This window comes from Dreissena polymorpha, chromosome 3 (assembly GCF_020536995.1).
Source record: "Dreissena polymorpha isolate Duluth1 chromosome 3, UMN_Dpol_1.0, whole genome shotgun sequence".
Lineage (NCBI taxonomy): Eukaryota > Metazoa > Mollusca > Bivalvia > Myida > Dreissenidae > Dreissena > Dreissena polymorpha.
The window spans coordinates 145,967,057-145,984,633 of record NC_068357.1 but is presented as its reverse complement, the minus strand read 5'-3'; the positions used below and the strand labels follow the sequence as shown (position 1 = coordinate 145,984,633).

General features: G+C 36.6%; 1 protein-coding gene and 1 long non-coding RNA gene across 11 annotated transcripts in view; one reads left to right on the top strand and one right to left on the bottom strand.

Moving 5' to 3' along the window:
- LOC127871880 (uncharacterized) overlaps positions 1-17,577 on the top strand; it is a 92,009-nt gene that overhangs the window by 52,199 nt on the left and 22,233 nt on the right. The window lies entirely within an intron of this gene.
- Positions 378-17,577, bottom strand: part of LOC127871821 (coiled-coil domain-containing protein 9-like) — a 55,254-nt gene continuing 38,054 nt past the window's right edge. For 3 of the 10 annotated variants that reach the window (XM_052415031.1, XM_052415040.1, XM_052415033.1), the window contains 7 exons: positions 17,243-17,427; positions 16,800-16,849; positions 12,490-12,570; positions 11,200-11,244; positions 6,276-7,637; positions 4,774-4,835; positions 378-2,586 (listed from right to left, as the gene is read on the bottom strand). In XM_052415031.1, coding sequence (XP_052270991.1) covers positions 4,801-4,835; positions 6,276-7,637; positions 11,200-11,244; positions 12,490-12,570; positions 16,800-16,849; positions 17,243-17,427 — 1,758 coding nt within the window. In that variant the 3' untranslated portion in view covers positions 378-2,586; positions 4,774-4,800. The remainder of the gene's footprint in view (positions 2,587-4,773; positions 4,836-6,275; positions 7,638-11,199; positions 11,245-12,489; positions 12,571-16,799; positions 16,850-17,242; positions 17,428-17,577) is intronic. The other 7 variants (XM_052415032.1, XM_052415034.1, XM_052415036.1 and 4 more) reach the window with 7 other exon arrangements.

Below are 17,577 nucleotides of genomic sequence, written 5' to 3'. Positions count from 1 at the left end.
ACTATACATGTATCTTACAATTATGGACAATGAAATGCTTGTAACAATGAGTGACAACCATTTTATACAAATAAGAAGCACATGTATGTAAGATTACATATGATGTTACAATTTGCATTCTCACCATTTTACCGCATACCTTTACTGTTTTTTTGTGTGTTAATTATCAAATGCTTTTTGCTTTTTTTTCATGCATTTTTTACTGCACCAATATGAAAAATCAGCCCTTAATGTATATTTTACATACTTGACAAGCAGGATTAGAGACTTAGTGGAAAACTCAATCCAGGCACCTACTGTTATCACAATAATATTGTGAACCGGCCTTTTTCAAGGTAAATGCTTCCCTGCAGGGAGCTAAAACCTTGCAGATTAATGGATGAAAAAACGTGGTAACAAGCATACTAAAAATTCTGTTTTAGCAATAAATGTATGATTGAAAAATAGTTCTTAAAAATTAAGTAAATAATGGATGAGTCCAAATAACTGCATTGTTGATGCCTTTAGATACACAACAGCTTGACAGTACACCAAGGTTACTGCTATAAGATCCTACAACACACTGCTATAAGATCCTACAACACACTGCTATTGAACTTAGGGGGCACACACTTAAACTGCAAAAAACTTCAATTTTAAGCCGTTTTAAATTAAACTTAAAATGGGGGAATAAATAAATAGAAATTAAATTTTAAAGCTAGGCACTACACATAACACTGTAACAACATCAAAATGTTCTTCAGATCAGCTACGGTGCTAAGGCACAAATTGTGGAGTGAGTGCAAAAACTTTGTATAAGAAATAGAAATAATATGCAGATACTTGAGTATCACATTCAACTCTCAAAATAAAGATACACAATTCCTTTATACTTGATATGTACCATTGTTCATTGCCTCAGCTTCACAACATTTAAAACATTCTGTGCCTTAAACAACATTGACATTAATTCTTAACCCAAACAATGTAAATGTTCATTTAATTTGTTCAAACCTCCTGTGGATAAAACATGCAAAGGCAAATATCAAAACAAATGTACCTTATACATCACAAAACCATTCAGACAACCATTTTCAAAAGCAGTAATAATTTAGTTTTGAAATAATTGAAATTATAACAAATGTATTTGGGTGACTATTATCATTACTGGCATCTCAAAATAACATTAAGTATCAGAAGATTTTGTTGAACTCCCATAAAACACCATCCCCTAATGTAAGGTGATCAAATTCAGCTTCACATGAAAGCTTGAATGCATTATGAAACGGGAAATAAACTACAACAAAAATTTCAATCATAAAAATATATATAAGTATTATAAAAAATTTCAATCATAAAAATATATATAAGTATCATAACGCAAGATTTCTGTTTTATAACGCAAGATTTCTGTTTTAACCGACACAAATAACCAAATCAAATGTTCTGTGCTTGGTTGCAAATTACAAACTATTTGTTTTAACATTGAATAAGTGCCCATGGACACAGGATGTATTTTAATCCTTATAATAAAAAGGTGAAGGTCAAAAACTGTTCATTTTTTAAATAAAGGACAGCATATCACAATTATAAAAACAATGGTATACAATCAGTTTTCTAAATATGTCATCATAAGATAAAAACAACTAATGAGTCGTGTTCTGAGAAAACCGGGCATAATGCATGTGCGTAAAGTGTCGTCCCAGATTAGCCTGTGCAGTCCGCACAGGCTAATCAGGGACAACGCTTTCTGCTTTAATGGTATTTTTTGTTTAAAGGAAGTCCCTTTTTACTGAAAATCTAGTAAAAGCGAAAAATGTTGTCCCTGATTAGCCTGTGTGGACTGCACAGGCTAATCTGGGACGACACTTTACGCAAATGCATTATGCCCATTTTTCTCAAAACGCGACTCATAAACACTAAAATTGACTGAATACAAATGGAAGACAGATTACGTTACACCAAAGCCAACAAGAAAGAACAAAATAAATAGAATATCAAAGAGTTTTGGCAACAAGTGGTTCAACAACACACAATTTTATCAATCATTAAGTAAAAATTGTAAATAACAATCAATATCAGAAGTAACATTACAAAAGGGCTAGACATATAGGCCTTCTTCATTTAAATTGTTTTTATCCCAAAAAATGCAAGATGGCAAAGTGACAATTCAGTCACATAAAGCAGCAAAAACTATTCACCAAAATGACGTTTAAATGATGTTAGAAAATAAAATTTACAAAGAATGATTAATAAAATAACATTTCATATATCTGTTATTAAACAAACAAAGACCACATTAAATATTATTTATATTAAATAGAAATGTTAAATGACACTACGCTATGATATTGGCTTGTCTATACAAATCTGTAAATCTGTGAAATCAATATAAAATAATAGGATTTTACATTACTTATTAAGTAAATCAACTCCTTTTTTGATGTTACAGAAGACATCATTTCACATCATTCTCACATATTTCTCAATAAGATGTTTGCGAAAGTTGTGAAAGCTTGCTTCTATAGCAACAGTTGCCCGGCCATAGACACCATGACGATGACGAAATATGAGTTCTATGGACCAGGATGTTCATCAGTCTTTGTGCTGTAATGCAAACAGTATCAACAGTTTACTAAAAGATTAACAAATGGTCATTACTTTGTAATCATTGAAGAAAGAGTAAAGGCACTTCCAATATGTTATGTTTTGCACACAAACATAAAATTATGTAATAAAATTCTGAACGAAATAATTTAGGGCATTGTAAAATACCATAGTGTTGGTGTGAGTACCCAGTGCACTGCCTCTCAATGTTCCCTATCAATATATGAAGTACTATTTTATTCCTGTCAAAGCTTATGAAATTATGATTGGCAAATGGAAAAATAACAAAGAACCATAACTCTGTTCATACTGCAGGGAATGCCATTGTCTAAACAATGCCATTGGCCCTTTTCCTTTAAAGCCATCTTTTATTATAAATTGATTTATTTGAAAACATTTGATACTTGCAGCTATGCTCCACAAAAGAAACACACTTCTCAAACAAGAGATGTGTTTGTCAGAAACACAATGCCCCCTACTGTGCCGCTTTGATTTAAAAAAAAATATATCCCTTATATTACTTCCCTTGTGAAAATGATCTGTACCTGCCAAATGATAAATAGTAATTATCTCCATTTAAAGGTTGTTACTTCCCTTGGATTTGTTTTTTTTTTACTTTTGACCTTGAAGGATGACCTTGACCTTTCACCACTCAAAATGTGCAGCTCCATCAGATACACATGCATGCCAAATATCAAGTTGCTATCTTCAATATTGCAAAAGTTATGGCCAATGTTAAAGTTTTCGGACGGACAGACGGACTGACGGACAGGTAAACTGCTACATACCACCCTAGCAGGGGCCTAAAATTAGTCAAAGCACATGTGACATTAACCCCAAAACACTCAGCAATACCCCGCAATGTTGTTTTTCAATGTAAAATGTTTTTTGAATACCTTCAATACTAAAGAAGTTATGCCCTGCACACAAAAAATTCCTAAAGGACAAAAATCATGTCAATCCTGAAAAGGGAGTAATGGTTCTTGTTCCCTGCCCCTTGTCTGAATCCCCTCTTTCATGATTTGAAGTTTCATTTGAATACCTTCATTTTGTCCTAAGTTATGCACCACTTAAAGAAAGGATAATACAAAAAATAAGCAAAGGGCACTTAGTCAAAACATTGTCATATGAGAGTTGTGGTTTCTAATATGCCCTTCTTCTCAATAAACTGTATCAATATACCAATTCAGTAAGGTATTTTCAATAATAAGGGAATTACGCACACAAAAATTGACTCAATCACTCTGTAAATCCTGATGTGCCAGTTATCATTCTTGCCCACTGCACTTCCCTGCAATGCCCAATATAATTGTGTGAAAGTTCATTTAAATCCCTTCATTTCTTGTTATGTTTAGCATCACACAAGAAACAGACATACAAAAAAGCTCAGTGTAAAGACTTCAAAATTACAGAAAAAGAGTCATTGTTCTGAAACTCTGCACTTCCTCTAAATAGTCTCTATCTAAGCCACAAGTTTCATTTAAATAGCTTTTACACTAACAAAGGTACTATGCTCTTCACAAGAAATTGACCAAAGGACAATAACTCTTCTAGTCCTGAAGAAACGTGTAGTTCTTGCACTGTACACTCCCCCCTGAATTCTCAGTCACAGTATATGTAGTTTAATTTGAAACCCTTTTGTACTTAACCCTTTGCATGCTGGGAAATTTGTCGTCTGCTAAAATGTCGTCTGCTGAATTTTTAAAATTAGCATTTTCTTCATTTTTTTTCAAAGAATATTATCAGAATAGCAAACAGTTTGGATCCTGATGAAACGCCACGTTCTGTGGCGTCTCGTCTGGATCCAAACTGTTTGCAAAGGCCTTCAAAATTCGGTTCCCGCACTGTAAGGGTTAACGAGTTATGCTCAGCACAACAAGACAGAATGACAGACTGAAGGAAGGACGGATGATGCACTTTACTACATGCAATTCAGGGGCATCATTATACTAATTTTTGGGACAATACAGTAAATGTGGCTTGAGAAAACTTTTAAATGAGGAAGCCCTGTTTAAAACTTTAGAACTACAACAACGAAGCAGACTTGATTTAAAGGTTAGAACTACAGGCAGCCCTGATGTAAACTTTAGATCTACAGGCAGCAATGATTTAAACTTAAGAACTCTGGCAGCCCTGATTAACACTTTAGAACTACACCTTTTTCAGTGGTTAAATAATGGTACTTACATGAACATATGCAAACACGAATAGTTTCTAACTGGCTGCCTCCACATCAGCACCAGTTTCAGCTGCAACAACAAAGTGACACACACATTACATGTAGATATGTTTTAGCTCAACAACTTTTACTTGACAGTTATCCATGAATGTACTTAAGTACCATTTAAGATAAATTCATAAGTTTTGGACTCAAATTGGGTTTAATGGATATAAAGTACCTTTATAATCTTCCATGTGATTCGAACCCAGTATCTCTGGAAGCAAACGCTAGTGTGCTACCACTGCAAACTTTAGTTCATTGTGGGAAATTATAAACCCTGTATAATTAATACACTTATTTTCAAAATTATCAAGGAAAGTTGTAACAAATGCTCTATTATTTTTACCAATTACAAATGATGATTACCCACTTATGAACAAATAATTTTAATATTTTTTATTGGTCAGGAGTTTTGTTTTGCTTGTTTAAACATAATGATTGAATTCTTTTTTGATCTTATGACCATTTTTTTGTAAACGGTCATTTTTCCAAACCATGAACAAGTCCCTGAGTGCATGACAGCATTCACTATACTATTACTTACATACAATAAAATGATGTCTGACATGTATGAATCAAACAGCATTTAATAATAAGCAGAATTATTGTTTTAAGATCAACCACTCTAGTTTGCCTGTTATTATCACCTTAAATACCCATGTACTGACCATCTATCTCTAGAATCAAGCCCAGGTCATACCAATCTGGCAAATTCAGCATCTGTCCAACAAAGATCCCGGGTTCGATCCCCAACTGGTTAAATTCGCAAGATCTCCCCCAAATACATCAAGAAATGAATCTACTTAGAAAATTGACATAAGTGTCCAAATAAATCATGAATTCTCATATAAATTCAGTAGGTTAAAGTGAACGAGAACAGCGTTGACCCCATTGTTTCCCATGTGCCCCTATCTGCTCCTCTTACCCACCTATATTCCCTTCAGCAGACCCCACTACTCACCTCTGTGTTTCGCATGTGCCCCATTCTGCTCCTATATTACCCTCAGCAGCCCCTGAGATTCACCACTGTGTTTCCCATGTTCCCTGTTCTGCTCCTCTGGCCCTCTTATATTCCCCTCAGCAGCCCCCGCTACTCACCACTGTCTTTCTCATCTGCCCTTGTCTGCTGATATGACCCTCCTATATTCCCCTCAGCAGCCCCTGCTACTCACCACTGTCTTTCTCATCTGCCCTCATCTGCTGATCTGACCCTCCTATATTCCCATCAGCAGCCCCTGCTACTCACCACTGTGTTTCCCATGTGCCCTAATCTGCTCCTCTGGCCCTCCTATAGTCCCCTCAGGAGCCCCTGCTACTCACCACTGTGTTTCCCATGTGCCCTCATCTGCTCCTCTGACCCTCCTATATTCCCCTCTGGAGCCCCTGCTACTCACCACTGTGTTTCCCATGTACCCTCATCTGCTTTTCTGGCCCTCCTATATTCCCCTCAGCAGCCCCTGCTACTCACCACTGTGTTTTCCATGTTCCCTGTTCTGCTCCTCTGGCCCTCCTATATTCCCCTCAGCAGCCCTTGGTGCCTCTTGGGTGGTCCTCTCCTCCTCTGAAGGGCCCTGGCTCACATCATGAGCCGCGTTATCGGAGCTGGCCATCTGCTTTTCTATCTCGCTGTCTGCAGCGCTGTTAGCAACTGCAGTGTTTTCACCACTTGCCTCATTAGCAGTGGTTTCACCAACTATTTCATTGGCTTCTTTTTCACCAGCAACCACATTGGTACTGGTTATGCCAACTGGTTTGTTGGCTTCGTTAGCCTCCGAGTCCTTTGATAGGCTCTTAGATTCATCAGAATCTTTGTTAATTTCATCCTTTTCAACCTTTTCCTTTGCTTCTTCTGCATTTGCACACTTGACTTGCACATCATTTTGAGGTTTATCTGGAGACACAAATTCCTTCTCAATCCTTCTGGGTTGGACTTGAGAAGTCCCCTCTGTTTTGGCGCCCTTAGAGCTTGTTGGGCTTACTGCTTTCGAAACAGGACTCGCAGATTTTCCTGATAAAGGTATGTTGTTTTCTGGACTGGTGGCTGGCGTAGGCGTCTTCATTTCTGCAGCCCAGTCAACCACCTTGACATGTCCCTCTGGGGTCTTCATCGTCTCTGGTGACAGTGGCGATGTGGGAGTAAACACCGGAGCATCAGGATTCAGGTTCTTTGCATGCATATTCAGCCTCAGGGCATCATCCGGTGATAAGGAATGGTGTGGACTTTTTGTTCCCTTGTTGCTCGCACTATCACTGGACTCCTGAGTGCCAATGAACTCCTCTGTCTCACAGTCCTCCCACTCGTCAGTGTCCCCTTGACTCACCTGGCTGGCCCTCACTGGCCCCGTCCTGCTACCATGGAGACCGTCTATGTCTTCAAACTGCCCATCCTCAATGAACTCTCCCTGCTCCTGGCTGTCGTGATAGTCGTCATCCTGTGGATCAGTGAGGATCTCCTCGATATGAGCGTCAGCACTGTCAGGCTCAGTGCTGGTCAGAGGAATGTCTTCAAAGTCTTCGTCCCACCAGAGCTCGTCCTTATCCCCTGGAGTCGTCGGGTTACCTGCCATCGAATTAGGTCGCTGACCCGGTTTGCGTGTTGTGATGATGGGTGTCTCAGAATCTGAATACTCCACCTCGACAGAGGAATCCTTGTTCTTTCCCGGAGAGTTATCTATCTTGATCACCAGCAGGTCATTGTTATTTTCCACTCTACGTGTTTCGTCTGAGTTGGTCCTGGCCCGTTCCTTTGCTCTGCCACGCCCACGACCTCTGCCCCTTCCTCGGCCACGTCCCCTTCCTACCCCTGGGACCTTGTCATCTTTGTCTAAACCTGAAATACAGAGTTAACAACTACCTACCCCATAGCAAAAACAAATAATTGCAGAATTGCAAATCTGTAAGCAGTGTAACATTTCAATAGGGCTGGATCAGATTCTTGGAATATATATGACCCTCATTCTGAGAAAACTGGGCTTAATGCATTTGCATTAAGTGATGTCCCATATTTGCCTGTGCAGGGACAACACTTTCTGCTTTTATTGAATTTTTGGTTTAAAGAAGTCTCTACTAAATGCAGTTTTGGTGGAAAGTGTCATCCCTGATTAGCCTGTGCAGGCTGCATATCTTGCATGACACTATACACACATGCATTAAGCCCAGTTTTCTAATAACGTGGCTCACATATCAACATGTTCCTGCTCTAAAACACAAGAATTTGAGCTTGCTTCCCCAATCGGTTCATTCCCACAGTTTTTGCTGTCGATAGATTCAATTCTTACAGAAGTCTGAAGACTCGAACCGTTTCAGGAAACAAGTTAGCTGAGAACAATACCTGACTTATCATATGCATATCTTATTTACTTTTTTTGATATGGATTCTTACTATTACATATTCATAAGTTTAAAATTGTGTGTTTTTTTTTCTTATACAAAGGATGCTTAACTGTTTCAAAGCCTATCACATAAAAGCAAAGACTTCCTGACAGCTTCTATTCAGCAAAGCATGCTCAAGTAAATGTTCTATACGGTGATGGTAAAAACTATAAAGACTTAATCTTCTTTGCATGCTGGGAAATTTGTCATCTGCTAAAATGTCGTCTGCGCAATTTCTAAATTTAGCATTTTCTTCAATTTTTTTCCAAGAATACTATCAGAATAGCAAACAGTTTGGATCCTGATGAGACGCCACGTTCTGTGGCGTCTCATCTGGATCCAAACTGTTTGCAAAGGCCTTCAAAATTTGGTTCCAGCACTCAAAGGGTTAATCTTCTTTTCTCAGGGGTACTTAATGCTGTTGCATAAATATTCACTAAGATACTTATTATGAAACTAACCAGCAAAAATAATCCAAGTTACATTTTAGTTTTGAAACAAATATTAATATTCAATTTTTTTTCAAGAAAAGGTTTAAATAATAAAGAAAATTTTATTGTAAAACATATACATGTATGTTATGTTAAAAGCTGAAAGTATTAATATAACTTTATAATTGGACTTATTTATTTAACTTTTAATGTACAATTGTTTACATAACGGCAGGGATCATATTTTTTTCGGTTTTGTCGGTCCTAGACCGTTTGGGGTCATGAAAGACCGATTGAAAATCCCAAACAGTCGGTCCGATTCTGATTGCTATTAAAATTCCCATGTCATGAAATCGATTACACAGTGTACATGCTGACACACCCTAATGACATTCTTATCTCGATTAGGTGTGATAAACCATCCGCTGCAGGCTCTAAACCGGTCAGGACCGGTTTATTGCACGTCAGACCAAGAATAAAAAACTTGTGAACAGCGGATTAAAGACGCATCCGAAAACACGCGTCTGAATGCACGCGCTTGTAACTAAACGAAACATGCCAATACATTTTCCACCAGCGTAATAATCCGGTAATATAAGTATGAATGAAAGTCGCGGATCTGATCGACAAAACAGCCGAAAGTTATTTTTATGGGCAGAACTTCACATAAAATAGTACACAAGAACAATAATATACATTGAATAAATCTGTAGTAAAACCGTGTTAGAATCGAAATAATTCGTGTACTATATATTTTGTTGTTGAAAACGACCGGAAAATTAGATGCGTGGTTTCAAATGCTTTGATCTCGTGATTAAATCCCTACGCATCTAAACTATCGGTCGTGGGTTATTTTACAACAAATTATTTCTTAATTATTTGGTTTGTTGTTGTCAGTAGCTAACCTACGCACAGACATTTGTTTGGTTCAGTGCATGTTTGTAAGCTATTATCGAGTCGACAACAATTTAAAACATCGGTATAGACTTACACAGATTAATAATATTGACAACGATGATAAAAGTCTGATAAAACAGCACACGAAACAACAATGAAATACCAAATGATAAAACCAGTTGAGGAAACTCGTTACGTTTAAAAAAATGCCAAAGGGAATTTTACTTGTACATGTATTATACCACCTTCATGAATTGCAAAATCAATGGTATATATTTTAACGTAATTTGTCATGATTTCGGATGTACATTTTCGGATACTTTTCCCCATTTATATCCGGACCGATTGATGTTGCGGGAAAATATGATCCCTGCATAACGGATACATGTTTATTTATATACATTCACGTTATTGTGCATCATGTTAATGTTAAGATCATGTTTTTTTTTAATGTTTTCCATTAAAGGGGGAACATGCCTGATATATCATTCCTCAAGTTTAAACAAGCAATTTAAGTAATATTTATTTCACAACATGAACATTACTTGCAAGACATATTAGATTTGGATGGAATTTCATGCAGAATTTTAAACAACCATAAACTCTCCATTCAAATGAGTTAAGGATTTATCCAACATTCATTCACATGTAGTTATTTCAAAAGAAATTAATTCACTAGTTTTACAGTTTTAAAACAACTCTTGCTACATGTTGTAATATGTCCTAAATTAAAAAAATATTTTATCAAATCTTTAGGAATATACCACGTGGGATAATAACCATGCACTTGTTCATTAAAGTGTTAAAAGTACTTTATCTGACACATTTGGTGTCTATTGTCAGACAAGCAGATGTTCAGGGTGAATCAACTACATGTATTCACCACTTTACTTTGTTAGTGATGGAGAGGAGGGGGGATATTTATTATATTTATTTGATAATGAGATGTTATCTCTTGCATCCATTGCAAACAAGCAAATTCGTTGAATTGATATCCCCCGTCAATACGCTTCTGGACACAAAAGTGTTATATTGGACACTCAGCTAAAAAAGCATTTTTTAAAGAGAAAAAGGGCCATAACTCGGTTATTAACAGATGGTGTACAATTCCATTTGGCGTGCATCATCCTCTTATCCATATATATATACTCATACCAAGTTTCAATGAAATCTGGCAAAGCACTTCCAAGATATGGCTCCAGACACAAAAGTGCCGGAAGGACGGACGGAAAGACGGACAAAATGACGGACGGACAGACAACGCCTATGGCGGGGGATAATTATTATTTTAATCAGATCTGAAAATCATGCTATTAACACTTAAGTCCTTTACATCTGTGTCTTGGAACTCTCAGAGTGCTTCCCACTAGTCAACATGTATTTCCCCATTGCTCTGGGAAAACAGGGCTTAATGCATGTGCATAGTGTCAATCCAGATTAGCCGGTGCAGTCCACACAGCCTGCTTATCAAAGACGACACTATGCCCCAAGACTGGATTTTCAACAAAAAATCTTCCTTTCAACAAAAAAATCCAAAAAAGCAGAAAATGGTGTCCCTGGTTAGCCTTTGCAGAGTGCGCAGGCTAATCTGGGACGACACTTTATGCACATGCATTAGAGTAATGCTCATGTATATGTCATTATTATATGAGACTTTATGGTAAGTGTTGTAGAGAGATTAGGAATGCTTACTCAGGTCATTCTTCATGCAACTGTCCATGCTATTGGGGTCTTCAACTGGAAAATGGCCACATTCCACTGATTCAATCTTGTGTATGTATACCGGTGTCAATTATTAATGTAGATCAAAAGCAATGATTATTGTATATGTATATCAAATGTGTATTATTAATGCCTACCAAATGCCTAGATACAAAAAATATTATTAATGTAAATTAAGTGTCTATTGTACATATAGATCTCATATTGATTGAAAATGTAGATCAAATGTTAATTTTAAATGTAGATCAAATGTGATCAAATGTTCATTATTAATGAAGATCAATAATAATAAGTTTAATATAATTGTCTAACAATATACATAGCACTAAAATATGTAGTTAAGATATATATATAGATAACATGTACACATGTCATTCAATATTTACAGCATCTGATTTTTTTGCACAAAGCTTAATAGCCAAAAGCAATTTTTAAATATATTGATGCCTGCTGTTTGAAATTTTATTACGTAAATAAAGTATTAAATTAAAATTTGAAAAGATTAACAATTGAGCTTTTTTCTCCTTATTTGCTATGAAGCAAAATAAATATGCCAGTAACAAATCATGTGATCAGTTAAAAGAGATGTATACGAGTGTAACACAGCGCAGATGAATAAAATTTTGCCTTATGTTTCAGTCCCTTGTAATTATATGCCACTTGTTTATTTGTATTAGTACAAAAATATATGTCCCAACCATTAGATGCTCTCTAAGGATGTTAAAGAGTAAGTAGCATACAAAATCCACTCCCTATGATAGCTATATACAAGGCTATACATGAAAAAATAATGAGAATCTGAATGACATGTATAAAACCTGAACATTAACCCCATGAGCAGTGGAGATATACACCCTGCCATCAGTAGCTGGTATGAATCCCATGAGCAGTCTGTATTAGCCTGGTTACATGCCTAATGCAGTATTATCATGATGCCTGGTGCAGGGAGATATACACCATGCTAGCAGTAGCCGGTATGAACCCCATTAGCCTGGTTACATGCCTAATGCAGTATTATCAGTATGCCTGGTACAGGGAGATATACATCATGCTAGCAATAGCGGGTATGAACCCCATTAGCCTGGTTACATGCCTAATGCAGTATTATCAGTATGACTGGTACAGGGAGATATACATCATGCTAGCAGTAGCCGGTATGAACCCCATTAGCCTAGTTACATGCCTAATGCAGTATTATCAGTATGACTGGTACAGGGAGATATACACCATGCGAGCAGTAGCTGATTGCTAGGCAACTACCTTTCATGGACCCAGGGGCGTCCCCTCGCTGTCTGTCGTCACGCTCTCCCCGATCAAACCTACCACTCCCTATACGACCCGCTTTAACACAACAACCAGAATATAATGACGTCATATGGGTTAGATAGAATATGGCATGCATAAATGCTCAGCTTCCATTACTCATAGATCAACCCAATGTCTCCCTGTACAATCAGATTGAATGCAACAGCCGGTATTTTGTTCAATGTAAAATGCAGGATAGCTATTTAGTGTTTGTTATAAAATTTACAAAATTTAACAAATTTTCCGTTAAATATATATATATATATACAAAAATGTACCACTACCTATTTGATCTGCTTTAATACAATAGCTGGAATAAGTCAGTTACTAAAAACCACTTAATGTGATATTGATCCAAATGTGCACTGCAGATACAGTTTTAATACAGCCACCAGAATGATATTTTGTGTATGTATGATGAATGATAGCTATAACTAAAGTTTAACACTTTAATTGGTCAGTTGCGTTAAAAGAGATTCTATTATTTATACATAAAAAACACTCTCTAATATAACAACCAGACATATTTCAGAGGTTTAAGAACAGCTTTTTTAAGTTTGCAAATTTACTAATAGCAAGAGTTCAGCGGTCGGAGACATATGCCCCCAAAACAGGGCTTTGAAAAGGTGACCCCTATTTCAATAGGGGTCATCTACTGTCCGAGGCCAATGCAAATTTAAAGTATCAATCAAATTGGTCAATTTGTTGATGAGTTATTGATCAGAAACAATTTTCACACTTATTGTGTCAGTGACCTTGACCTTTGACCTAGTGACCCCACTTTCAATAGAGGTCATCTACTGTCTAAGGCCAATGCAGACGTGAAGTATCAAGCCAATCAGTCAAGACGAGTTATTGATTGGAAACGAAATGGTCTATCAACAGACCAACAGACAGACAGACATCCAGCAAATTAATATACCCCCTCTTCTTCCAATAGGGGGTCGCATAAAAATGATGCAATGCAATTCAGTGAAATTTCTGTTAATTATATTTAATTCAAAAACCTTCTGCGCCCTTTAAAATAGGCTTTATAATACAACAACCAGAATATATCAACTGCACTACCTATTTTCCAGAAATATGTGCAGCATGCATGAAAGCTTAGCATCAATTACTTACCGGTATTTATACCACACCAACCACTCCCATTACAACCTACTTTAATACAACAACCAGAATATCCTATTCATGTATTCTCTAATAAATAAGAGGTAAAAATAATGGCATTATTTTACATATACTGCAAAAATAAAATTATAATAATTTGACTGTTGCTCATTATTCAAACACTTAAATCAAAGATTAACCATACACATATATGAGCATGGACTGTTTAAGCAAAGAAAAGCATCTGCAGGTATGTGTTTTTCTTTTGTATTATTGAAAAAAAATATGAGGGGGTGAGGAGAGGGGGCATTTATTACGGCAGGGATAGTTATTCGAGAATATACATTGTGTACCACTTAACTTCTTTGTGAGCTATATTAAAAGGCACTTACCTACTTTATCAGCTATGTTCAGGGGCTTTTAACTACTTTGTCAGCTATGTTCAGGGGCACTTCACTACCTAGTAAGCTATGTTCAGGGGCACTACATTACTTTGTAAGCTATGGGGGCCTTAATTCCTTTGTCAGCTATGTTCAGGGGCACTTAACTTCTTTGTAAGTTATATTCAGGGTCACTTCACTACTTTGCAAGCTATGTTCTGGGGCACTTAACAACTTTGTTCGCTATGTTCAGGGTCACTTTACTATTTTGTTAGCTATGTTCAGGGGCACTTAACTACTTTGTTAGCTTTGTTCAGAGGCACGCAACTTCTTTGTTAGCTAAGTTCAGGGGCACTTAACTACTTTGTTAGCTTTGTTGAGAGGCACTTAACTACCTGTCAGCTATTTCAGGGACATTTAACTACTTTGTCAGCCATGTTAAAGGGCACTCAAATACTTTGAAAGCGATGTTCAGGAACACTTAACAACTTTATCAGCTATTTTCAGGGGACACTTAACTACTTTGTCAGCTATGTTGAGGGGCACATAACTTTATTGTCAGCTATGTTGAGGGGCATGTAACTACATTGTCAGCTATGTTGAGTGGCGCTTTACTACTTTGTCAGCTATGTTCAGATGCACCTAATAATTTTGTAAGCTTTGTTGAGGGTATCTTAACAACATTGTCATCTTAACAACATTGTCAGCTATGTTGAGGGGCACTTAAATACTTTGTCAGCTATTTTAAGGGCCACCTAACTACCTTGTAAGCTATGTAAAGGGGCACTTAATTACTTTGTAAGCTATGTCTAGGGGCACTTCACTCTTTTGCCAGCTATGCTCAGGGGCTCTTAAATTCTTTGTCAGCTATGTGGACGAGCTCTTAATTACTTTGTAAGCCATGTTCAGGGACACTTCTTTTAAGCTATGTTCAGGGGACCTTAGCTACTTTGTACTTTATGTTCAGGGTCACTTAATTACTTTGTTAGCTGTGTTCAGGGTCAATTTCCTACTTAGTTAGCTATGTTGAGGGGCACTTAACCCTTTCCCTCTTTGAAGCTAAGTGAAAATGGCAATGTGCAAACAGCATAAAACAATGTTTTATGCTGTTTGCTGCTCATCAGTATCTAACGGCTGGAACTGAAAACTTAGTTCTAGTAAGGAAGGCCTTTCATTAAATTTAGCTTTCTAAGGGACTACAAATGCGTCAAAATACTAATCCAAGTGGTAAAGGGTAAAGTTCTTTGTCAGCTACATTCAGGGACACTTTACTACTTTGTCAGCTAAGCTTATGTTCAGGGGCAATGGGGATAAAGTGTGAAGTACATCTACACTTCATTATAACAGTTTCAATTTAATCGCTCCAAAAAAGGGAAGGTGTTTTGCAAACTAAGAACATTTTATGCAAACTAACCTTCGGACCAACAAAGTTACTACAATATACTCCTTACCTGCAGGTGTTTTTAAATGACTGATAATCTTCAAATCTTCTGATTAAATTTTAATTTATGTGTATTAAGATATTTTCCATTTGTATTTACCAAGGCATCTTATAATATAAGGACAGTTGAAACAAGACTATTGCCAAGCAATATATGTCCTCTACCGGCACCACCATTGTCAGAAATTCCACCATTGTCAGAATAAAAAATAAATAATTTTTTTGTTTCCATAGCAACCAGAATTTTTGATGTAGGAACAAAATGAAATGACGTGCATAATGTCCATATGGCCATCTATCCATGTTTCAAGTTTCATGAAAAAATATGAAAAACTTATAAAGTTATCGCAGGATCCAGAAAACTACCATTTTCAGCAGTATTTCTAGTCTATTTGTTGCCATAGCAACCAGAATTTTTGACGTAGGAACAAAATGAAATGACTTGCATAATGTCCATATTGCCATCAATCCATGTTTCAAGTTTCATGAAAAAATATGTAGCACTCTTAAAGTTATCGCAGGATCCAGAAAAGTCCCCTCCGTTGAAACCGGTAGGGGACAATAACCTTCAAGACAGGCAAAATTAATACTTGACATAATTTGTGGGGAAAACTAGGACTTAAAATTAAGACAATTAAACAAGCTTTTTAGTTGTTGTTGTTTAAGTTTTATTTAACATCTTAATTTTGATGATGACAATCATGAATAATCTTAAATACCTCTGGATCATCCCTGCAACATGACTATAGCATGGCAAAATGAAATGATGACTAAAATAAAATGTAAACAAGAGATGTGTTCGTCAGAAACACAATGCCCCCTGTTGCGCCGCTTTGAAATAAAAATACTTTTTTTTTTTTTCACCTTTGACCTTGAAGGATGACCTTGACCTTGAACTTCCACTACTCAAAATGTGCAGCTTCATGAGAACCCCGCTTTGAAATAAAAATTATTATTTTTATTTATTTTTTACCTTTGACCTTGAAGGATGACCTTGACCTTGAACTTCCACCACTCAAAATGTGCAGCTTCATGAGAATGCCGCTTTGAAATAATGTATTTTTTGTTGACCTTTGACCTTGAAGGATGACCTTGACCTTGAACTTCCACCACTCAAAACGTGCAGCTTCATGAGATACACATGCATGCCAAATATCAAGTTGCTATCTTCAATATGGCAAAAGTTATGGCCAACGTTAAAGTTTTTTTTCCGGACAGACTGACATACTGACGGACAGTTCAACTGCTATATGCCACCCTATATGGGGGGGGGGGGGGCATAAAAATAACCAATTATGTAAAATAAGGAGTAAGAAAAGGTATACTACACGCACATCTACCTGGGCGTTGTCCCGGTTCCATGTGTAAAGCACCATCCTGGGCTCTGAAAACAAACAAAAACTTTATAAGAAAAGTTCCAGCCTTGAATCTGATCAGGTTGCCCAGACAAGGACAGTTAATTTCGTATAGTGACATGTGTCCCATAATAAAATCTTTACCGAAATCGTGCAATATCTATTCTCTGGAAATACTCAAGGTGTAAAATACTACACCTATTGATATATGACAGCCAAAAATCTATTTTCGTAGTAAAATCTACATTCTAAAATGACTGTCAAGTACATTATTTGTGTTTTTATCCCAACCTTTAACCCAAAATGCAGGTAAAAATATAAATGAAAATTAAAATACACAAAACTAAATTGTTTGTATGAAAAATAAACTTTATTGAATGAAAAATGTTTTTTTTTAATTCAAGGATCCTACGCAAACATACTCTTCTTGTTTCTCCACGTCCCATGCCCGTCTCCATTCGCCTGTGTTATTATTTTTAGATCGGTCCACGCGAGCCTGATCTACTTTCTCGCGCTCGTTTTTCCAGTCTGAGTACTGACGTCGCTCCTTGCCCGTCATCTGCATCGCCAGATCCATTTTCGTCTTTGGCGGTGATCTCTGCGATTCCTGTACGGCAAACAGTATAAAGTTTCAACAATTTTGACTAAATACATTACTCTATTTATGGTAATAAGGATTCGACAGTTAACTAGATTAATACAATATACATACATGGCTTTGAAGCAATAATAATGTTAAGTAATATATAATATTAAA